This window comes from Hyaena hyaena, unplaced genomic scaffold (assembly GCF_003009895.1).
Source record: "Hyaena hyaena isolate Hyena2069 unplaced genomic scaffold, ASM300989v1 scaffold_117, whole genome shotgun sequence".
In the NCBI taxonomy this organism is placed as follows: Eukaryota; Metazoa; Chordata; class Mammalia; order Carnivora; family Hyaenidae; genus Hyaena; species Hyaena hyaena.
Window position 1 is genome coordinate 552,073 of NW_024080749.1, and position 23,822 is coordinate 575,894.

Consider the following 23,822-nt stretch of genomic DNA (forward strand, 5'->3'; position numbering starts at 1 on the left):
TGACCCTCGCCAGCCCCCTCTGCCCACAGCCTAGCCTTTCTCTAGGGTCAGCTGTGTAGCGTCCAGAAGAAGAGCAATTCCTGTGAGAGACCATTAGAGAGATCACCCCTGTGGAATTTTCAGAATTAAAGAAAAACAGCAAAGATTTCTTATTGGCAAAGATCTATTCTTTGTCTCAATGAGAAGAACATAATGCCCATTTCCGAACTCCTCTCCAGCTGTGTATAATATGGTTCATGAAGCTGCCCATTCCTCCTCTGAGGTACATACAGCATGGCACCATAGAAATAAAAGCGAGACTTCTGTGTGAGGCCGTGAGTGCATAACTCATCTTGAATTGCTGGATGGGACCAGGAAATGGAACACATGAGCGGCCAGCTATAAAAAGCACCAGAACACGAACAGGAGCTAGGATTCCCGACTCTGCCGCCAGGAGAGATGTTGGCTGAGTTTTTCCAGAGCAAGGAGTTCTGTGTCCTGGAAAGAGCAGCCATTTTCCCCCCTTTGTGTTGTCAAAAGAGAGTTAGTTACAGGGCAGTTTCAGCTAACCTAGTCTTAGCTTTGTTTTCTTCCTCGTACTGGTAAAAATCTCCTGTGTGTGGAGACAGAGGATTCTGGTCTTGCAGGGCTCTGGAGACTCTTCTCAGATTTACATGTTTTTGTTTTGTCACCTCTGTCTAGATCCCTCACAAAGTAATTGAGAAAGATTTCTTGCTCCCTGGTCCAGTTTTTGTAATGAGGGGCGGGGCCACTGGCTTTACCTCCTTAATTTCTGTGGGCTTTTTAAAAATATAGTTTAGAAATTTCCAGTATCTCAGTTTCTCTAACACATAAACAAGAGAAAGGCAAAGAGGAAGCCGTCCATCTCACACTTTAAAGGGGAAAGTCTTGTGATAAATTTAAAACTATGGGCATGTTTGAGCTTTCTGGAAGGAAATACTAAAATATACTAAAACCTGAAACCTGAAATATACTAAAACCTGAAACATACTAAAACCATTAATAAGAAAAGAACAGGATGGAAATTATCTGTAGGACAGCTCATAGGAAATAGGGCTTGATTAATAATTTAGAATTCGCAAGTCTTTTTTTTTTTATGTTTATTTTTGAGAGAGAGAGAGAGAGAGAGTTGGGGAGGGACAGAGAGAGGGGGAGAGAGAATCCCAAGCAGGCTCCATGCTGTCAGCACAGAGCCAGACGTGGGGCTCAAACTCATGAGACATGAGATCAGACCTGAGCAAAAATCTAGAGTCAGACATTCAACCGACTGGACCACCCAGGGGCCCAGAATTCCTCAATTTTAATTAAAGTAATCTGGGAACAACATCTTCTTAGATCACCGTGCCTCTTTCTAAGTCTCCCCACCCCCAACTTCCACCTTGAATAATTGTACTTGACCTCTCTTTTGGGATTAATATCACCTAGCAGAAGCTATTTCTATAAAACTGTAAATTTGCTAGTAGATTGGCAAGGGCTAGTAGATTCTCAGTTCACCTGTAGATTTCTCAATTTTTTCTTGAAACAAAAAGGTCAGAGTTGGAAGGAAGTTTCAGGGTCATTGAGTTCTGCTTTTTTATTCTAAACATGTGAAAAATAAGGCCAGAGAAGAAGTTACTTGGTAGCTCAGTGCACTTAGTGAGTCCAGTTTTTTTTGTGCAGCACCAGTTCCCGTTCCACCCCATCACCATGTTAGCCTCCTCCTGGGTTGTTATATTTCCAAGCACACTGACGGTAAGATGGTTCTCGTTTGTTATGCTGAGTTACAAAGGACTGATGCCTACTCTATGTGAATTTGACATCCAGGCCCTCAGAACTTTATGTGAGATTCTCGGGCCTATATCTGGTTAAAAACTTAGAAATTTACAAATATTGATACTGCAATAAGGTGATACGTATCTACTATATATGTCTATATGTGTCTCCTTACTGCAACATTAGATATAGATAGAGATATCTTCTTAATAATACGTTTTGTTATATGCGCGTGTGTGTCACTACCTTCTCTGTGCCTCGTTACCTCCCATACTGATGTCATTTGTCACTTCCTTCTTTCTCTGTGACTTAACATTTGCTTGGTTTTCTCTTAACTCACCACCACCTGTTAACTGACATGGATTTGAACCTTGGGTGTAGCATGGAATGACCTAGGGTAGGCCAAAGGAAACCTCCTCCTTCCACCCTGAGTCCCATTCTATTACCTATGGCCACACTTGACCTCATGCCCGAGTTAATGGGTAATAAGAAGCTGTTTGTCTGTGAGTCACCTAACATCCTGTAGGTTTTCAACTCTTGGCATCAGGAAGCAGCATTAGGCCAGCAGGGGGCGCAGTGAGCAGCAGGGAAGACCTGGGAAAGCAGGTGCCAGAGCCTTGTGTATCTTGTAGTTTCTAAAACTCTGAGACAAATCTAGACGCCTTTTTAAATATGTAGAGAAGTTGACAGGTTAAAAAAATTATTAGCTCATTTTAAATTACAGGTAAAACAAATGAATTCTCATTGGAGGCAATTCCTACAATACAGATAAAGTGAAAATTACCCCATCTCTACCTTCTTCCCTAGAGGCAATGGTTATCAGTCTCTCTTTCTAGACTTTTTTTAAAGTTTATTTTTATTTATTTTGAGAGAGAGAGAGAGAGCAAGAGCAGTGAAGAGGCAGAGAGAGACAGAGAGAGAGTCCCACAAACTGTGAATTCATGACCTGAGCCAAAATCAAGAGTCAGACACTTACCCAACCACCCAGGCGCCCCTAGATTCTTTAATACACTAAAGCTTATAATTCACCTGGAACTATAAATGTTTTTTCATAAATGGGATCATACTGTATTATTTTACAACTCTTTTCCCACTTCATACAATTTAGACGTGTGTGTGTGTGTGTACACATATAATTTCATTTTTAAAAACAATGCTGCCTAGGAATCCATTGAGTGACTCTTCTATGGTTTATTTAATAATTTTCCTACTGAGACTTCTGGTTGGTTTTGTTTTCTACTCTTAAACAGTGAGAGTCTTCTGATTATGTGTGTTTTCTAGTACAGATTCTTGGCTATGAAGAAATACATTCTTCAGATTTTTTAGGATGACATTAAAAAGAAAGTAGAGGGCTGATGCCTCATGATTCAAGACTTCACCATCAGTCATAATAGGGCACTGTGGCCTGGCTGTCAGCTGTACCAGAGGGAGAATGCTGTGACGTGCACGCACAGCTAAGTCCTCTTACTTCACAGCTGTGGTCAGCACAGTGGTTCATTTGACTCAAAGTCAAAACCACCAGGGTACTTACACTCCAGCGACCGCTGAGAAGGAAAGTTCTTTATTTGTCATCAAAGAGGATGGTGTGACGACTGTAAGCAGCCAGTAAAATGAACAAGGGATTGGAGTGAGCACGCCTGACAGATTCTGATTGGCAGCACTTTCCAGAGCCGTCCTTTAGAGGCAGTGGGTTGTGATGGTGTGGTTTTGGTTTCTTCTGGCTGATGTAGTCTCTATTTTTACAGTTGGCCGTCCGATCCCTGTTCATCAGACTCTGCATCCAACCACGGAGCAGATTGAGGAGTTACATCAGACCTACATGGAGGAGCTAAGGAAATTATTTGAGGCGCACAAAAGGAAGTATGGTATTCCAGAACATGAAACTCTCATTTTTAAATGACTATACTCTTAGGAGGCATACCAGAGGATGGAGAACGTCCCATTCATTGGAGAATACATATTTTAAATAAGGATTTTCTTCTCTGACGATGGAATCAAATTTGCAACTGGAAAGTATTGTTTGTGGTGATAGATGTTGATGAGTGTCCGTGGGCAAGAAAAATACCATCGGTGACTGTTAGAGAGGACTCTAACCCTTCTAATAATCCTCCTCATTTAGGAAGGGCCAGTTGTTTCACAGGTGAAGAAAAAGTTAAGAGTTATTCACGTGCTCAAAAAAAAAAATGACGGCTTGAAAAAGTAATTAGGCCCTTTTACTAAACACCACAATAATTTAAGGTAGTGTTTTCACTGACGATGGCGGCTGTGGTTTAGCACAGCTGGAGCACTTAGGAGACCGTGTGTGAGCGAATTTTCCACACAGAGCGAGTGGAGATCATTTCTTTTTTTTCTGCTTGAATAGACCATTTTTTTGGTGAATAATGTTACTTTTCAGGCTTAGATCATTTGATCCCTTTAGGTCGTGTCAACCAATGCATTTTTATACAGCAGAGCAGAATTTTTATGCAGTTGTGGAAATAGGATGAATCTACCATTTGGAAACCCACGTGGGTGAGAGTGTGCCTCTTCGTTTCTCTTCATGCTTAGAAACATTCAATGCTTGTCATTTGCTTAGGAGCATGTTCGTATGCTACAGACAAGGAGGTCTTTTGGGAGACCTGCATTAGAACGTTAAAATTCTGGAAGGTTCTCGTGGCCATAGAAATGATTTGAATTTCCTTCCCAAATAGCCTCTGTGAGTAAGGCCAGCTATGAAAGAAAGCACCCTCTCTGGTTGTCACGTGTACAATTACAGCTGTCTGGTCTTCGTTCCTTCTGATCACTGATACCTCCCTAGGGCCTCGGTCGGGCACAAAATAAGCATTGTTTAGTGAATATTTTATGGATGAACCCACAAAGGTGAAGAAGTTTTAAAGCTGTACCATAGGATGAACCTATTTTCAGAAAAGACCCATTTTCAGAAGGAGAGAACGTGCGGAGCCTGATTGTCTCATGGAGGCTCGTTTATGAGGCAAGTGAAAAGGGAGTTTCTGATCATTAGGGCGCTAAGAGTTAAGTAATTATTCAGTAAATAAGCGAGAAGAATGTTTCCAGATGATCTCCATTGCTATATGTTGCTTCTTTACCTCCTGTACTCTGGGTATTTGGGGCAACTTCATGGAGTTGTTCTAACTGACTAGTAATATATCTTCAGGCCTCTAATTTTTAAAACATCGAGCCCTGGGCTGGAGCGTGGACTGAGTTCAGCATCCGCCAAACAAAATGATGCTGGGTAATGTCTTGAGTAGGAAAGCATTTCACACAGGAAAATATGAACATGCCTTTGGCTCCACACTGGTTGAGCAATCCAGGAGTCCCCTGACCCCTGGCCTTGAAATTAGATCAATTTTTTTGTCAAAGCAGGGAATAGGACAAAACCTCTTTTTAATAGATGCAGAAAATTCAACTAGAAATCTTTTTTTCTTTAAATTTTTAATGTTTATTTATTTTTGAGAGACAGAGAGACACAGAGCATGAGCGGGGAAGGGGCAGAGAGAGAGGGAGACAGAGAATCCAGGCTCTGAGCTGTCTAGGGGCTCGAACTCACGGACCATGAGACCATGACCTGAGCCGAAGTCGGACGCTCAACCAACTGAGCCACCCAGGCACCCCTAGAAACCCTTTTTGGTATTACTCAACACCAACAAGGTATAAGGGAGCATCATTTACAGAAAATGACACCCTGGTCAGTCAGGGATCAGTCTTTCCTAATACCACAACGACTAGAGAGACCTTTCAGTTATTACAAAATCCATGAATGTCATCGCGTTAGAGAAGTTCATTAAAGTCTCCTGTGATTTCATAAAAATATGACTTTTAATCTCATACTTGGTATTGGGAGGCCAAGCTGACCCCCCAACACTAGTCAAATCATCTAATAAAGCAGTTAAAGCCCACATGTAGCAAAGCAGAGGTGTTGGAAAGTAAGCAAAGTTCTGCTCTGATGAATTTGTCGAGAATTTTGCCATGTCAAAAACCTAGGCATCAGCAAGCTTTTATTCTGGCATCCGTAAAATCTTATTTTTAGGTACATATTAGAGGTTTTATCTCCTTTCTCTCTTTGGGTCTCCAGGGGTCTTCAGCCAGCCAGAGGTCCTTTCACAGACCCAAAGCCTAGCTGTAAGCTCCATATAGTCCTACAAATTGCAAGTGAAGGTTTGGACATGAAGCTTTGCTACAGCACAATCGGGAGCCATATATTGTACTCACTAATAGGGTTTGACGGAGAGCGCCTCTATTTTAAAGATTCTCATCTACTCTGATGTTCAAGCAGTGAGGCAAACAATGATAGCAACATAGATAACCCCAGGACACAGTAAGAGAAACAAGACCTAATTGCCTTGAGGAAATGTGCGTTTGCGCCATGTGGCTTGGATATTTCTTCCTCCTGTGTCTCTTGCTCACTGGGCATGCGCTGAGTCATGTGCTTTGTTTTGCAGCTAGAAGGGTTGAAATGATCTATATCCCGTGAAGTCTGTTATGCTCACATTGAAGATGACAGCTTTAGTGCTTAGAAAGGCCGGCCAGCTTTGCTGTGTCCCAAGGGGAACCAGGACAAGGGACACTACATGGTTTATAAAAGCCCTTCACTAAGACTCCGGAAACAATCGAAGTATATATATACCTCAGGGATGAAGGGTGAGCCTTTAGTGTATGCATAGCATTAAAAGTAAAATCCCTCTCTTCAGTAGAAGGTACGCTTTGGTCGTGGGAAACACAGGAAGATATAACTCACATCTCTTCCAGACTACCTCACCCATGATGCAAATGGCCAAAGTACATGATAAATCTGAAAACAAGTTTGGGGTCTATTTACTCTGTCTTCTTTTCCTTTGACAGGACAGACAGTGTTGATGGGATTTGTTGTGGGTTTTTTTTTTTAAGGTTTATTTTATTTTTGAGAGACAGAGACAGAGCATGAGTAGGGAAGAGGCAGAGAGAGACACAGGATCTGAAGCAGGCTCAAGGCTCTGAGCTGTCAGCACAGAGCCCAACGTGGGGCTCGAGCCCAACGTGGGGCTCGAACCCACAGACTGCGAGATCATGACCTGAGCTGAGGTCGGCCGCTTAACCGACTGAGCCACCCAGGTGCCCCTAAGGGATTTGGTGATTGGTTGTTGTTTCCCCACCCCCACCCCAGTAGCCCAAGATCGCCAGGTCTTATACTGTATTTGTATTTTTTTTTAACCAAGTGATAAAATATCTATTTCTGGGGCTGGGAGAGTTCCTTCAAATAGAATTTGTATATCCTATTAAAGGATAAAAACAAGCCAACTTCTATATCACCAGTCAGTCCCTCTGGTTTCTCTGGGCTGGCAAGCACAGAAGCAGTTTTTTATATTTAAAACAAGGATTTGTCTAATGCCTTCTATTTCAGTAATGTTCATTAATCCTTCTGAGACACGCATAGCTCAGTGCCTTAATACCGCATATAAGAAGGAGAAGGTCTGTCCCCATCCATAGTCTCCCCAGGGAATGAGGTGTTCCTTAGTAGCAGAGCCTGTGTCGTGTGTGTGCTGTGATCCTGGACCCACAGAGCAGGCTGTCCCCGCTCTCAGTGAAGGCTCGTGGCACTAACGTAGTCCTAGAAGCCAAGCTTTAGAGGCAGAAGGGGCGTCACAGTCTGCAAGTTATTCCTTCTGCAGATGAAGCAGTTGAACCCCAGTGGCTTAGTGTGGGTTGGAGCCAAGTCCATGTTCATGTTACACTGCTCTGGTGGAACAGTAGATAGCGCTCGTTCGTAGCTGTTGATGAATAAACCCATGCATCTTCCGATAAAACAGAAGTGTCAAAACATAGAAGATGATGAAAAACACTCATAAAGCAAGGGATTTAGCCACTCCGAAGCGAGCTCTGTCTTCTTGGGGCCTAGAGCAGTTTTCTTTTTCTTTTTTGAGACCGGCCCAGCGCATTGTTGATTTTTCCCTTTTGCAAGAGCTATTTTGGTGATGTGCGCTGGGTGACATCCAAGCTTTCAACAGCGGGCTGAGCCACTAGAGCCTTCGGTATTTGAGCAGCAGGATAAGGCGAGGGGCTTTGCGCCCAGGATGGGTGACAGACCCCACAAAGGATTCCCCCTCTCAGCCATGTTGCCACCATTCAGACAGGTCACAGCAGTCCTGTAGCTCAGACAGAAGTGGAAGCGGGGCTGTGGTCACTTCACTGACGGCCTCAAGCCCCAAGCCCATTCTGGCTGTAGCTTCACCCAGCTGGGTTATTACAGCTGCTTTTCTTTTTTTATAGCTCTTAGATTCTGGTTAAGAATTTTCCGAGGCTCTCTTGAGAATAAAGACAAATCTGACCTTCTTGTATTCCCAAGGGCTGTATAATTTTTCCCCAGTCTGTTTCCAGACCAACTTGGAGCTTCCTGGTTGGATTCCAACTGTCCAGTCTGGGCTATGGTCATGTGGAGACAGCCAGAAAGCATACCTGTGCTATTCTTGTCTACCTTCCAGGCTTCTATTTCAAATAACCCTTTAGCCTCTGGGTCTCCACTAACTGGCGGGGTGACCTGGGCTCATTCTCCTTCCTGTTAGGAGCGAATGATCTCGAAGGCTCCCTCTGGCTCTGTCTTTCTGGTCTCTGCCTGTTCTGTCATGGTAATGACATCTAGTGGGAGATGCAGATATATCTGTAGACTTCTTTTTCCTCTTCCGCCCTCCTTTGTGTTCCTTTGGACATGCAGAGAGTTCCAGTGACTGTCCCCCTTTCTTAGTACACGCACAACAGAAATTGCTACGGAAATTCCTCCAGCATCACAGTGACCTTCAGTCATGGTGTTTCTATGAAACAATTTCATTCTCTAAATAAAAATTGGAAGGGCGCCTGGGTGGCTCAGTCAGTTAAGCGTCCAACTTCGGCTCAGGTCATGATCTCGCGTCTCGTGAATTCGAGCCCCGCGTTGGGCTCTGTGCTGACAGTGTGGAGCCTGCTTTGGAGTCTGTCTCTCCTCTCTCTCTGCTCTTCCCCTGCTTGCGTTCTGTCTCTCTCATTAAATTTTTTAAAACATTAAAAAAAATTTTTTTAATTGGAGACATTTTTCTAAGCGATTTCCTCCTTTACACACTTCAAAACTGTGAAAATAACAGTTTATTCCTTGTTAAAATCTTTATAGGAGGTGGTGGGTTTTTAGATTTTCTACATCGTACGTGTTTGCTCTGTGCTTTTTAAAAGCTCTTGGTTGATAAAGTTGTGACCAATAAATGGGCTTTATGCCCAAGCTGTAAATGTGTGGCTCTGGTGTTTCATCCGAGTAGAATGGTTTATCTTTCCACGCCTTGCCAACGCTGAATTCACTTGGACTTGAGGACAGATACAGATGCAGCGGAACTGTGAGCTTTGCAAATTCTCTTACCGAAGAGCCCAGCGTTTTAGATCCCCCACATGAGAGAAAAGACAAAACAGAAGGCAGGGACAGGGCTAACTGAAAAGTACAGATGTGCCAGATGAAATGAGAGCAGAGAACAGGAAGAGGAAACAGGACAGGAAGCTGCCGTGATCAATATAAGAGTGAAACTTGTTACTTACAGAACTGTTCAGAAACTGGTAGAAATATCGATAGATTCCAAATCAAGGGAATCACTGTTATGGGTACAGGGTTTCTTTTCGGGTGATGAAAATGTTTTAAAATGTGACTGTGGTGATGGCTACATAACTCTGCAGATATTCTAAAAACTACATGTGCGCCTCTCTTCAAATGGGTGGATTTTAATATATGTGAGTTACACCTCAGTAAAGCTGTTTTATATACTTAAGTCAGTCATATACTTGGCATAATAAGGGAAGAAGCTAAAAACTAAATTTCTTTTTTTTTTTTTAATGTGTGAGACGTAAAATTGCCTGCCTGCCTTTGGTGCCAGCATTTTGGATAATAAAGTTTACACTTTGATTTTTGAGACTTGTTGGTGTTATCAAAACAGGTGTTTTCAATCCTCTTAAAATATTTTATTGGATAAAGAACATGCTGTTTTATTACTGTGTAAAAATACTGCTTGACTTTAACTTTTCCCAGTATTTTATTAATACTGTGGCTAATACTAAATAAATATTACATAAAACCTATCAATATTTATTGACCACCTACAATGTACCAGATACAGAGTTAGGAGACCTTATGTACATAATGACATTTAACTCTTAAAATAGCCCTGTGAGATCTGTACTGTTTTTATCCCATAAAAAAATTGGGGTTAAGGGGCACCTGGGTGGTTCATTCGGTTAAGTGTCCAACTTTGGCTCAGGTCATGATCTCACGGTCAGTGAGTTTGAGTCCTGCATTGGGCTCTGTGCTGACAGCTCAGAGCCTGGAGTCTGCTTTGAATTCTGTGTCTCCCTCTCTCTCTGCCCCTTCCCTGCTCATGCTCTGTCTGTCTCTCTCTTCTGTCTCTCAAAAATAAATAAACATAAAAAACAATTTTTTTAAAAACTGGGGTTGAGAGGGGCTAAGAACTTTGCTTGAGGCAACCCTCATGTTGGGGGTGGGATTCAGATACGATGCCAGGTCCTGTGGCCACAGCCCATGCTTTGGATGTAGGGCTCAGGAGCCCTGGGTGGGTGGGTAGGGGGGTCCACCCTCTCTGTCACTAACTTGTGTGACTTTGGGTGAGTGACCTTATACTCTTTAGCTATGGAATGAAAAGGTGGGACATGATTACTAGGGTTCTTGGTGGGTCCCTCTACTGGTGATTTCTTTTCTAAAGCCATCTACATTTCTGAACGCCGCTCCCCCACACCGTAGCACAGCATACCCACACCTAGACCCAGTAGACACGGGGACCATTCTCAACACTGAAACAACGCTGAGAACCAATTGTGAGATGGAAAATGTTATGGACGCCATTAGAAGGACAGAATAAGAAAGTTTCATTTTAAGTGGGCTAATATTTGTTGTCCAAGTTAAACATTTAAAATGTTATATTAAGAACACCTGTTTAGCTAAAAGTCTTGATTTTTTTATTTTTTGGTAGCTGTTACTGCACGGAGCGCTAGTTGGAGAAAGGCTGTTTCTCCAAACCGTATTTTTAAGATCCATTGTGTTTCTTACATGTGTATATGTATGTGTGTGTTTGCAAGTACCTTTTAAAATTTTTCTTCATACAATTGCTGCATGTTCCAAATTTAAGAAGAAAGGTCTCCCGTTTGATGTCTCCCTCCCTGCCTTCTCCAGTTCATCAACAACATCTTTTTTTTTTTTTAATTTTTTTAAATGTTTTTTTATTTATTTCTAGGAGAGAGAGAGAGAGAGAGACAGCGTGAGCAGGGGAGGGTCAGAGAGAGAGGGAGTCACAGACTGAAACAGGCTCCAGGCTCTGAGCTGACAGTCAGCACAGAGCCCGACGCGGGGCTCGAACCCACGAACCGCGAGATCATGACCTAAGCGAAAGACGGACGCTTAACCGACTAAGCCACCCAGGCGCCCCAACAACATCTTTAAAAACTCTAGACAGAAAGGAAATTTGAGCTGTAGTTTGACCTGGCATTGGCATTTCATGGGTGATGCTAAAATAATGGAATACTGTCATCTATCTTAGATGGGTTGACTGTGTCAGAGCAGGATCGTATAATTTGTCATTTCAAGTTCACTTAACTTTAAAATAACATCGAATCCAGAAGTATAGAATGTTAAGTCGTATTAAGTAATTTCAGTGGGATTCGCAGAAGGGTTTATATATGACATATATAAATAGAAACATTGATATGGAGATACGTATTCATTCCTGGTATTGAAATAATACCCAAATCAAGGAAAATTTAAATCACTGGGGACAAAAGCAAATGTGATTCATTTGGGAACTAGCTATACTTTTAAAGATGCGTTGGGTTTATATTTTGAATACTACATAGTGATTGAACTGAGTGCCATTATTATGACAAATAGATGCAGGAGACGGGACAAATGTCTCAGTAGGAAGCAGCCTACTGTGTCAAACCAAGACACAAGCATAGCCAGGCCTTCAAAGTGGTTCCAGAGGAAGCAAAGGGCAAAGTTAAATTGCAAGAGGCAACTAAGGAACACTTGCTTTCTGTCAGGGGGAAGGTCAAGGACAAGAAGTAGGGAAACGTTGAAAAGGAAGTGAGGTCACCGTGTGGGGAAGTAACAGCCCCCGGGAAGAGACAGGTCGTCTTCCACATTCCACTGGACGGTGAGCCCCTGTCCCAGAGGGTCTTCTTTTCAGTAACAGATGACGGGGGCACATCTGGTGCTGCCTAAGAGAGATGTTATCTCGGAAATGGTATTCCTTTGAAGGAAGGTCACCTCCTCTTGTTGACCCCTTGGTTCTAATGTGAAGGAGTGATTCCTGGGTTAGCAGCCCGCATGTTCTTAACCTTCCCAGGTCACTACGAGTAGGCCCTTTGCTATTGCCTGATTATTGTTACGACTGCACTCTTACCTAGACAGCTAGGCAGTTGGAGATCTTAACTGAAAATGATGGGAGACCCTGAAAGCCCTCTCTGCCCCCATCACTATGTCAAGTTCACAGATGATATGATAGCAACGACTCCACAAAGATCAAATAGGCAAATGAACACAGAATGGGAAAACTGTATTTGTTCAAATCTCTATAGGCGTTGTGCTCTTTACAGCTATCTGTTTCCTCTCTTACTGTTGAGAGTTCTGTGAGCCAACCCATCAGGGTGACTTGGCTACAAAGCCGAGTTTAGATGTTGGGATGACAGAGTGTATGCAAAGCAGCGTGCCCTACTGGTCAATTGCGGCCAGAGAAAATGCTTTTCATAAGGAGCTGTTGATATTGAACTTTTGAATCGCTCTGAAGCTGTTACCACATCCTTTTGGCCTGACTTTATTGTGGAGGTTATTTCCTTTTCCACATCTTGATAGGTTTAGAAACCGCCCCAGGGCCATTATTTCAAAGGAGAAATTTCTCTTCCATCCTGCCTGTGATTTCTCGTTGCTCTGGGCTCTAGTTTTTGTGAAACAGGGACGCGGTGGCTTCAGTCGGATCCTCTATCTGGGGTATGTAATGTGTTTTCTGCTAATTCACAGAGTTTCATCAGGGATGGTCTCTGCCAGGATTATTTGGCAAGAAGCCACCGAAGAATTGCTTTCAGCTTTGTTTGCGGTTACTAGATTCCATTGGAATTTCCTGCATCTCCCAGTGATTCAAAGATTCTCATGGAGGGCGGGGTGGAGGCCCCGGCTGCAAGGTGTGTTTCTGCCAGTAAATGCAAGAAGTCAGGGTGCTGCGTGGAGAGACTCGCTTAGGGCCCAGTCATTCTGAATATCTTCCCAGTCAATTAGACAGTCTTGACCAAGCACCGACTGGTGAAAGGAACCAAAGCGCGGGACCTGTGTGCTCCCCTCTCTGGGCCCATAAACTGGGCCGAGTGAGAACACCATCTCATTGGAGAGAGAGGGAAGCAGGTGTCTCAAGCGCAGCACCAGCCGAGAGCTGCATCTCTTCTGGCTGGGAATCTGGGAGGAGCCATGAAGGGAACAGAATCGATTTATGTTTGCGGGAGAAGGAAGACGTAGGTGAGCCCCAAGGCAAAACTCGGGCAGACTAGTCAGGATCAGGGTGAGCAGCCCGTCACAGTCGGCCCTGGACTTTCCTGCCTTTGGCAGTGAAAGCTCCCTTCCTGAGAGGCCCCCTCAATGTCAGGCAGAGTGGACACCCTGGACAGGGAGGGAGACTACTTCGCGGCCCTGGTGCTGAGGGCACAGCTCCTGGTTCTGTCCATCTTTGGGAGGGAGGCGTCTGTCCGACTTCAGCTCAGGTCATGATCTTGTGGTGCGTGGGTTCGAGCCCCGCGTCGGGCTGTCTGCTGTCAGTACAGAGCCTGCTTCGGATCCTCTGTTCTCATTCTCTCTTTGCCCGCCCCTCAAATAAAAATTAAAAAAAAAATTTTTTTAATGCTTCAGAGATCAGCTTTTAAACTAATTTTTGGAAAATGAGTCTCCAGCTTAACTATGTATCCTGTGATACTCTGACATGTCTCAGTTTCTGTATGTCGATGTGAATGATGGCCGTCAGGCTCTGGAAGGTCTCTACCTGTGAGTGGGATTTTGTCATGAGTTCTCCTTAACACACTGTCACGTTGGAGTGGCCTCAAAGCTAATATTCCCTAAGAGCCCGGGTCCCGTGGAGACTGTTGTGTGTATATGTGACTGTGACTGTCTTTTCTGGGCTTCGGTTTCTCATTCTTTAGGGAGAAATTATTTTCTTCTATAATGGTTTTCTAAATTACTTTTAATGAAGGGGTGCTTAGACACTGGGACTTTTGAAACTGAAATTATACTTAGAAACCTGAAATGTTATAAGGGAAGGGAAGCAAAAATAATATAAAAACAGGGAGGGGGACGAAACATAAGAGATTCTTAAATATAGAGAACAGAGGGTTACAGTGGGAAGGGCTGTGGGAGGGGGGATGGGCTAAGTGGGTAAGGGCCATTAAGCAATCTACTCCTGGGGCTCCTGGGTGGCTTAGTCGGCTAGGCGTCCGACTTTCGCTTAGGTCATGATCTCGTGGTTCGTGGGTTCGAGCCCCACGTCGGGCTCTGTGCTGACTGCCATCTCAGAGCCTGGAGCCTGTTTTGGAGTCTGTGTCTCCCTCTCTCTCTGACCCTCCCCTGCTCACACGGTCTCTCTCTCTCCTAGAAATAAATAAAAATATTAAAAAAAAAAAAAAGCAATCTACTCCTGAAATCACTGTTGCACTATATGCTGACTAACTTGGATGTAAATTTTTAAAAAATAAATAAATTATTTAAAAAAATCTGAAATGTTAGGAAATGCCCTAAACTTTACATAAACTTTACTGTAAATTTTTATTTTGTTTTTTCTACCTTTTAGTTGTTAAATATATACTTGTTTATATATAAATAATAATATAATAATTAATATAATACTTATCTTAATGCAAAAATATAAATATGATGATCATCCTATAAATAACATAATTATTAATAATTATTGTATATAAATATATATTTACATATATAGTCAAATCTTAATTTTTTATGCCTTGTTCCCAAAAGGACCATAGATGGAATAGCTCTGTTAGAGATTTGAGACTCTTAATTGTCACATGAAGCTTAATAAAAATGAGAACCGAATATACAAATATAAAATGTTGAGTATTCATTTCCAATAATAAAATTATCTCTCCTACACAGAAGTTCCACCGAGTAATAGAAACTAGCGCGATCGTTGATACTTTTACATCTTTGCCACAGTTAAATGAGCACATTGAATCTTGAAACACAGTCTTTAAACTGGTTTTTTTATCCTCCCCAACCCAAGAACCTTGGCAGATTTAACTTAGGCTGAAGTTGAACTCCCCTCAGTTGGAGTCTGGGGTTACATGACCGTGATCAAATTCCTGAAGAAAGAGAAAGTTTCCCATGAGATGCATCTGTCTAACTTATTCTTTCCACAGAGACCATTCTTGAGCATAGGTTTAGAAAAACTCTAGACAATTCCTCCTGCAGAGAATGGGGAAGGCATTAGATCTTCCACCAATATAGCAGGTAATGTAGCAAACTGAAATGTCAACCTCAAGCTTGTTTCATTGTGGAGGCGAAAAAGATCACACCTCCAGAGACTATAGGCATGTTTATTTAAAAAAAATTTTTTTAATGTTTTATTTATGAGAGAGAGAGAGCGAGAGAGCATGAGCAGGGGAGAGTCAGGGTCAGAGAGAGAGGGAGACACAGAATCTGAAGCAGGCTCCAGGCTCTGAGTGAGCTGTCAACATCGAGCCTGATGCGGGGCTCGAACCCACGAACTGTGAGATGATGACCTGAGCCAGTCGGACACTTAACTTACTGAGCCACCCAGGCGCCCCGATGCAGGAATGTTTAGGGCAGGAAAAAGAGGAAAAGTGTCCATTTTCTTCTTTTGCTTTATTAGAAATCTTGATGTCTTTCCCAGAATCCCTCTTGTAAACTTTACTTGACATCTCATTGGTCCGAACTGGGTCCCACGGGTCACGCCCAGCTACAGATATGGCTGCAAAAGGGACTACTAACTTTCCATTCTCTGTAGCATCAGTCAGCTGACACTGACTGGGGTAAAGTAAAGACTGGGGTAGTAAATTACTTAGTCAATAACTACTCAACTCTCACTGTAGTGCAAGAGTAGCCGTAGATAATTATAAATGAGTGAATGTGGCTCCAATGAAACTGTATGATGGACACGGAGCTTCAAATTTCATGTAATTTTCATGGAATATTCTTTTGATCTTTCTTTAACCATTCAAAGGTGTGAAAATCATTCTTAGTTCGCAGGCTATATAGAAACAGGAGGCCGGCCTGACTTGATTTGCAGATTCCAGAGGAGGGTGAGCATTGTTTGGGGGGCGGGGGGGGGGGGGGACACCGTAGTGCTGATGCAAACAGGCCCTGTACCTTGAATATAGAATATTGGAAAGCGATGACAAGCTCCACCTATCAAGCCAACCTTAATTTTCCTGAGGTCAGCAAGCAAATTCTGCTTCCAAGTCGTGTTATTTGTCACAAACACATTAAGCTCTACCAGATGCCTTTAACTCAGAAAGTCTGTATCGCTGATATTCTAGCTCAGGAGACCTTTATATATTTTTACATATTTTGTTTTAAATTGCCCTGTAATGACTGCAAAACTGGATCAGACCTACAGAGAAAACTCTAGAATGCAGTCTAGAACTGTAGCCAGATAATTATGGACACTGTAACACAGACATTTGCATAATTGCTCAAAGGTCTGTTTGTATGAGCTTCGTGAAAATTCAGAAATAATACTACCCTAGATACTGGTTAAAACAGAAGAGTGATACACTAGATATGTTGATCTAATGTTTATTCTTTTGGAAACTATCTCTAAAATGTTACCTCTTCATTCCCTTAGAAACTCCCTATTTGTGTTCTTTTGAACTTTATAGTTAATTTTATAATCATGTTGTGTGTATGTATTTGTATGTAAGTATAAAAGTGTTACATATGTACATATGTACATATACATATGTATACATGTGTACACATATAATACAACCTAGGCATAATGTATGTTTTATTACTAATATATTACATATGTATAATATATTACATATTATATATGCTATGTATTATATATACTACCCATAATATGTACATATAATTATACATATATAATATGTGCATATATACACATAATAGGCAGCACTCTCTCCCTCCTAATAAAAGAAAATATATGCATGTAATTATACATATATAACATGTGCATATATACACATAATAGGCAGCACTCCCTCCTAATAAAAGAAAATGGGTCACATAACTGAAGAGCCTAGGGATTCAGGTATGGATCCAGATGCTCAAATGGAATCCTCAGAACTCAGTCTTGCTCCTCAGTCTTCTCTCCACTGTGTTGACTTCTCTGTCACAGTCCCTTCATGGTTGCAAGGCGGGCACCAGCAAGAGCAGGTACACATCCTTACAGGGTCAGTGCTCCCAAAGGGAAAAGAACTCTTGTTCCTAGAATTGGGTCTGGTTTGGCTCCTGTGTCCATCCCTGAACACATCACTGGGATCAAGAGATGGGGATATGCTGACTTGCCCAGGCTCTGTGGTTGAGTGACCCTTCCCTAGAGATGGGGATACTGTGGGGCCGGCTGGTTTTCTAAATCACACGGACAGAGATCACCCAAAGAAATCAGGGTGAATAGATTCTGGAAAGATAAAAATAAGTGTCCACTACAGCAACATTAACGTTTGGCTTTTAGGGGTGCCTGGGTGGTTCAGTCGCTTAAGCATCCGATTCCATTCAGGTCATGATCTCTCAGTTCATGAGTTCGAGCCCTGTGGCGGGCTCACTGCTGTCAGGACAGAGCCCACTTTGAATCCTCTGTCCCCCTCTTTCTCTTCCTTCCCCTCCCCCCTCATGCTCGCGCTCTGCCTCTCAGAAATAAACATTAAAAAATTTTTTTTGACTTTTAACAAAAGAATTGGAAAGAGAAGGTAGAGACTTCCAGAAAATGAATGAGGAATTGGGGGGGGGGGGGAACCATGAGAATGTAAGGAAAATGTTTTATAGGAAACTGGGCAAGATCGGTGGTTCATAACTGTGGCAATGTATCAGGAAAATCTAGGTAGTTAACAAAAAAAACACACAACAGATTTCTGTACCTTACCCCAGACTGACTGAAGCAGAATCTGGGAAGGTGGGGTCTGTGACTCTGTATCTTTTTAAATCTCCACAGGCAATATGGGCAGCTTATTCATAGACATGCTCTGGGCACTACCGAATGGGGTTGTTAAAGTACAGACTAAGCTGCTGTAGCAGAAAAGACTAGAGAGGCCTGAAGAAATTCATCCCTTTCTCATGAAACAGCTTGGAGGTGAACAGTCCAAGATGGTGCGTGTGTTTATTCAAAAACAGAGTTCCGGGACGCCTGGGTGGCTCAGTCGTTTATGCGACCAACTCTTCGTTTCAGCTCAGGTCATGATCTCGCGGTTTCGTGGCTTCGAGCCCGGCATCGGACTCTGAGCAGGCAGCACGGAGCCTGCTTGGGATTCTCTCTCTCCCTCTCTCTCTGCCCCTCCCCTACTCGTGCTGTCTCTGTCTCTCTTAAAGAAAGAAAGAAAGAAAGAAAGAAAGAAGGAAGGAAGGCAGGAAGGCAGGAAGGAAGGAGGGAAGGAAGGAAGGAAAAGAAAGAAAGAAGGAAAAGAAAGAAATAATAAATAATAAATAAATCTAATAGAAAAATTACAAAACAAAGTTCCTTCCATTTGTTGCTCCTCCACCATCCCCTCGGGGGTTGTCCTTGTCTGTACAGTCGAAGCTGGCTGCCACCCCGTCCACATTCAAGCCCACGGGGAAAACAGAGGGCAGAGAAGCGCCAAGTTGTCAAGGCCAAGGCTCAGAAGTGCACACGTCACTGACACTTTCATGCTGTCGGCCTGAACTTAGTCCACATTGCACAGCAAGAGCAAGGGAAGCTGGAAAGTACAGTTTTCTCTTGCCTGGGATATAAATGTGTATTTTCTCCTGTTTCCAAAAACACACCCTCACATATATACAGAAGTAGCCCGGTGGGTGTCTGCCCAGCTAAAATTGGACACCTGAAAATTAAACATTCATTACTTTCAGTTAAACGTGACAAATTGAATTGCGTGAATCTTTATTTTTTTCATGACACACCTCTGAAATGAGAAGAGAGGAATAAAAATGGTAAAAAAGTCAACGAGAACAGGGGAGCAGTAAGAGGAGAAAGTGATGTCCGAGCTATTTAGCAAAATGGAAAGCGGACAGACAAGTGGTAAAGTGACTCACCAGAACAGAAAAGGCAGAAACTTAACGCCAGAGTGTCCAGTAAAAAGCAAGTGATTCCCACTGCAGGATTCTGGAAGGTCTGAGCCATTGAGGGGACCAACTATCTAAAATTGGGTGTGGAGGAGATCAAAACTGAAGGGGATCATCAAAAATCTCTTTAAGGGGCAGACTCTCAGATTCCCTACCCTAATGCCGGCAGCTCTTGCTCCTCCCTGAGCAGAGCATCAGAGTTTTGCTCTTGGAAATTCTAGAGAGATTCTACACTCTGGGAATACCAGGCTCAATAGAGAGGGATGGGGTGGTCAGGTGCCTTTAAAGCAGGTTGAATGACAGTCTCCCTTCTGAATGGTAATTCCCATCTCTCTCCACACTAGGTTCACACTATCCTCAGCACCAGCTTTCTATCACCCCGATAGGAGAATGGATAATTCCTCTGTGGGGAAACCCACTAACCCAAGAAAGAAGACTTGCAGATTTCAATTTTATGTGCGTCTCCATCTGCCACAATATACTGAAGTCCACCAACCAATAAACTGTCTATTTACACAGAGCTGCTGGTCAGCATTTCAGTGTCAGTAATGAACATTCAAGAATTATCAGGCATTTCAAGAAAGCCTTCAACGGGAGATAGAACAGATGAGGAACATGAGACAGAGGGAAACTTCAGAAAATTTACCTTTAGAGGGACAAGAGAAATGTTGCAACAATAAAACAAGAACAGAACACTATGTAAAGAAGAGCGTTTAGAACAAAGAAAGTGACATAACTATAGAGAATGATGGGGGAGAGGGGGCAAAAATAGGTGGGAATGTAAGAGGGAGCCAAATCCTCATAATGCTTAGAAGAGAGCCAACAGATAAAGTCTCAAATAAAAAAGTCAAGAAATAGCAATTTAACCATGTAATTTAGAATGTAGATATAGATAGGGGTGCTTGGGTGACTCAGTTAAGCATCTGACATCCATTCAGGTCATGATCTCATGGTTCGTGGGTTTGAGCCCTGCATCAGGCTCTCTACTGTCAGTGCAGAGACTGCTTCAGATCCTCTGTCTCCCTCTCTCTCTGCCCCTTGTGTGCTCCCTCTCTTCTCAAAAATAAATAAACATTTAAAAAAGAAAGAATGTAGATACAAATACACAAAGGAGGGGCACTTGGGTGCCTCAGTTGGTTAAGTATCTGACTCCTGATCTGAACTCAGATCTTGATCTCAGGGTCGTGAGTTCAAGGCCCGCGTTGGGCTCCATGCTGGTCATGAAGCCTACTTAAAAAACAAATACGTAAAGGAAAGGGCAAGTGAATTGAAAATTGTTGACTCTGGAAGTGGGAATGGAGGGTGGGGGAGGGGAGGAAGGAGCTGCTGCTTTTCATTATAAGCCAATACTTGGCTTGTTGACTGGATTTGTTAATCCAAGCAGATAACAGAAAAATACTTTCTCAGACTTTTATTAGTTTTAATGTCATTCTAAAATATTTCATATATATCTTCATTAAAAATGTTAATACCTCATATCGTCAAGACCACTTCTTTGTAAGATGTGCATAGGATGTATAAGAAGACTCCATGTGGGGCACCTGGGTGGCTCAGTTGGTTGAGTGCCCAACTTCAGCTCAGGTCATGATCACACGGTTTATGAGTTCAAGCCCCACATCAGGCTCTGTGCTGACAGCCTGTCAGCATAGAGCCTGCTTCAGGGGTACCCCTCTGTACCCTTCTCTCTGCCCCTCCCCTACTTGCGCTCTCCTCCACAAAAAAAATAATAAAAAATAAAATAAAAAGAATACTCTGTGTGAAGTAATTAGTGAGAATAGATGCAGATGGACCTGGGAGAAGAGGCAGTTTATGAGAGAGCTCACAGACTTAAGACATGAAGGCATTTGGAAGACTCTAGAAACTTTCAGGAGGGAAAGTAAGAATTTCTATTTTAAGAAATCTGAGCAAACCATTATAGACCAAGCTGCCAAATATCTACAGAGAGTTAGCAGATGTTGTAGAAATCACAGATGCTCTATTTTTTTTTAATTGTTTATATGTTTTAATAATCCGAAGTCATTTTGCTTGGATGATATTGGGAAATGAAGACTTGTTTTTCCCTTTAAGTTATAACCAGAAATCCTTTGCAGAGCAGTAAGTCAGACACTACTAATGGGCTTCTCAAAACCCCATCTCCCTGACTGAAATTCTACTGAACAGGTCAGAAGCATGTTTTCTCAATCTTACTCTAAGTTAAGAGTGCCTATGTGTTCCAGTTCTGGCCAGTGAAATTTAAGGGAGTCTGGTTAGGGACCTCTGGGGAATTCTTTTCTTCCTGATAAGGAGTTGGTGCACCGAGAGAGCTTCCACATGATGCCTGAGGACAATATGATGATGCCATTTTGGAGCTCTCTGTGGCCATCTGGAAACCACAAGGGCAAAGCCAAAGGAATTTCCAAAGACACCAACCCAAAGCTCTTGCATCAACAAATGTTAAACCAATAGCAGTAACTGTCTAACTCAAGTCTCCCTGTTATGCAAGAACTAAAAAAGCCAACTTTTCTGTTTTGTGCAACCAAAACCATTCCTACATTCACCATTGGTCCAAATATGTCATTGTATTTTTTTAAAATTTTTTTAATGTTTTATTTATTTCTAGGAGAGAGAGAGAGACAGCGTGAGCAGGGGAGGGTCAGAGAGACAGGGAGTCACAGACTGAAACAGGCTCCAGGCTCTGAGCTGGCAGTCAGCACAGAGCCCGACACGGGGCTCGAACCCACGAACTGTGAGATCATGACCTAAGTGAAAGTCGGACGCTTAACCGATTAAGCCACCCAGGCGCCCCATGTATTGTTTTTATAAATAATGTAATCTCAGTGATTAGGCTGTGTCCCCTGTAGTCATTGAGCGAAGGAAGGTAAAATGATCCACTCACATCAATATGATCTCACATCAGTATGATCATTACATTCCATTTAAACACTTGTATGAAAGTTTAAAACAGCTTGTCAAGAAGTGTGCCTTGACATACAGATATTGCTGGGGTGATGGCACCTTAACCCCTCATCCTTGGGGGTGGCTTAGAAAGACCTGGGGTGGTAGGGGTCTCTAGCACTGCCAGAGTCCGTGGAGCAGCGTGAACTCCTTCTGCGCTGCCTTAACCTTAACCCTGAGTGCCATCGGGTATAATGTGTCAGGAAACCATACTCTACGACTTATGCATAGCATTTATGTGCTCTATCTCTCTTGGTCTTTGAAAGAGTGTTGTGAAGGAATTATTAATCTCGTCCTCCAAAGGTAGAAACTGAGCCCTTGAATAAGTTCGATATTTCAGGATTTATAAAAGTCAGACAGGGGCGCCTGGGTGGCTCAGTCGGTTGAGCGTCCGACTTCAGCTCAGATCATGATCTCACAGTTCGTAGGTTCAAGCCCCGCATCTGGCTCGGTGCTGACAGCTCAGAGCCTGGAGCCTGCTTCAGATTCTGTGTCTGCCTCTCTCTCTGTCCCGTCCCTGTTCATGCTCTGTCTCTCTGTGTCTCAAAAATAGATAAAACATTAAAAAAAAAAAGTCAGACATTGTACCACTACAAAAAGTACTGTACCCTATAAAATTTGATTTTTAACCCATTCTCAGTTGACCTATTTTCACCTTTATCTGTTGATTCTCATGACAGATGATCAGCGAGTATTTGCTGAGTATCTGCCATGTACGTAAAGGCCTCAAAGAAGACCAGGTTGACTGAAATTCCATGAAAAACAAGTCAACAACAGGCACAAATGAGAAAAGGGTTAAGCCTATTACGTTTGCCTCTAAATTCTTATCATATTGGGCCCGTCCACATGGCGTGATATTCTATTGGTTTACATGGATAAGAGTTGCTTTAAACAGTGAAAGAGGGGGGTGCCTGAGTGGCTCAGTCAGTTAAGCATGTACTTCAGCTCAGGTCATAATCTCACAGTTCATGGGTTCAAGCCCCGCATTGGGCACTGTGCTGACAGCTCAGAACCTGGAGCCTCCTTGAGATTCTGTGTCTCCCTCTCTCTCTGCCCCTCCCTCACTGACACTCTGTTTCTCTCTCTCTCTCTCAGAAAATAAATTTTAAAAAACAACAACAGTGAAAGAGAGTGACGTACAGAGGTGATGTAATGGCCAGGAAGATGCAATACTCCTCCCCAAGTCTTTTAACATTGGCACCCCCAAAGGAATATCATTATATGGGAAATAAAAAAGTTTACTTCTTGACTTAAGTCCCAATTAAAAAAAAAAAAAAAAAAGATAGTAGAGTGTCCCAATTCACACAGCGATTTGGTAGCTGAGTCAGAATTTGGAACCAGGGCTTCACCCACTCACTCTATGCAGCAGAGGGAAGAGGCAGACTTACCCCCAGCTCTCCAAGCTTATTTTACACTTCCCTCCAACACTACCAGACAGTAATGAACTTTGGATTGCTGAGGCAGGGTGGCGGGAGGAGGGAGCATTGAAACTGTGGTGATGTGTTGGAAGGATGACTTGGCAACCACAGAACTCAAAGCTGAGAGAGCGAGGGTGGTTCAGCTGGCTCAGACCTCTTGATCTGTGGTCTGTGGGGATGTGACGAGACTGGAGAAGCCAGAACCCAAGACAGCGGCCACATTGTTCTGCAGGACCAAGGCCCCATGTACTTCCTCGCCATTTGTTTCTTTGGCCTCCTGAACTCCAGGAGATGGCATTGTCCTCGTCCCCTGTGCCAGCCGCTTATGTTGGGAGAGGGGGCAAGAATCTGTGTGGGAGCAGGCTGGGCTCCTTCCAGACGTGTGTGGCATTTCCACTTGTTTCGTTAACTTCCAGGGCTGTTTGTCTGGTCTGGGGCTC

General features: G+C 43.0%; 1 protein-coding gene across 2 annotated transcripts in view; it reads left to right on the forward strand.

Moving 5' to 3' along the window:
- MOGAT1 (monoacylglycerol O-acyltransferase 1) overlaps window positions 1–13,423 on the forward strand; it is a 44,858-nt gene extending 31,435 nt beyond the window's left edge. Inside the window, exons 6-7 of one of the 2 annotated variants that reach the window (XM_039236830.1) lie at window positions 3,498–3,612; window positions 12,758–13,423. In XM_039236830.1, the coding sequence (XP_039092761.1) occupies window positions 3,498–3,612; window positions 12,758–12,992 (350 nt within the window). In that variant the 3' untranslated portion in view covers window positions 12,993–13,423. Of the gene's footprint in view, window positions 1–3,497; window positions 5,201–12,757 lie in introns of those variants that run through there. The other variant, XM_039236831.1, reaches the window with a different exon arrangement.
- The last annotated feature ends 10,399 nt before the right edge of the window (window positions 13,424–23,822 follow it).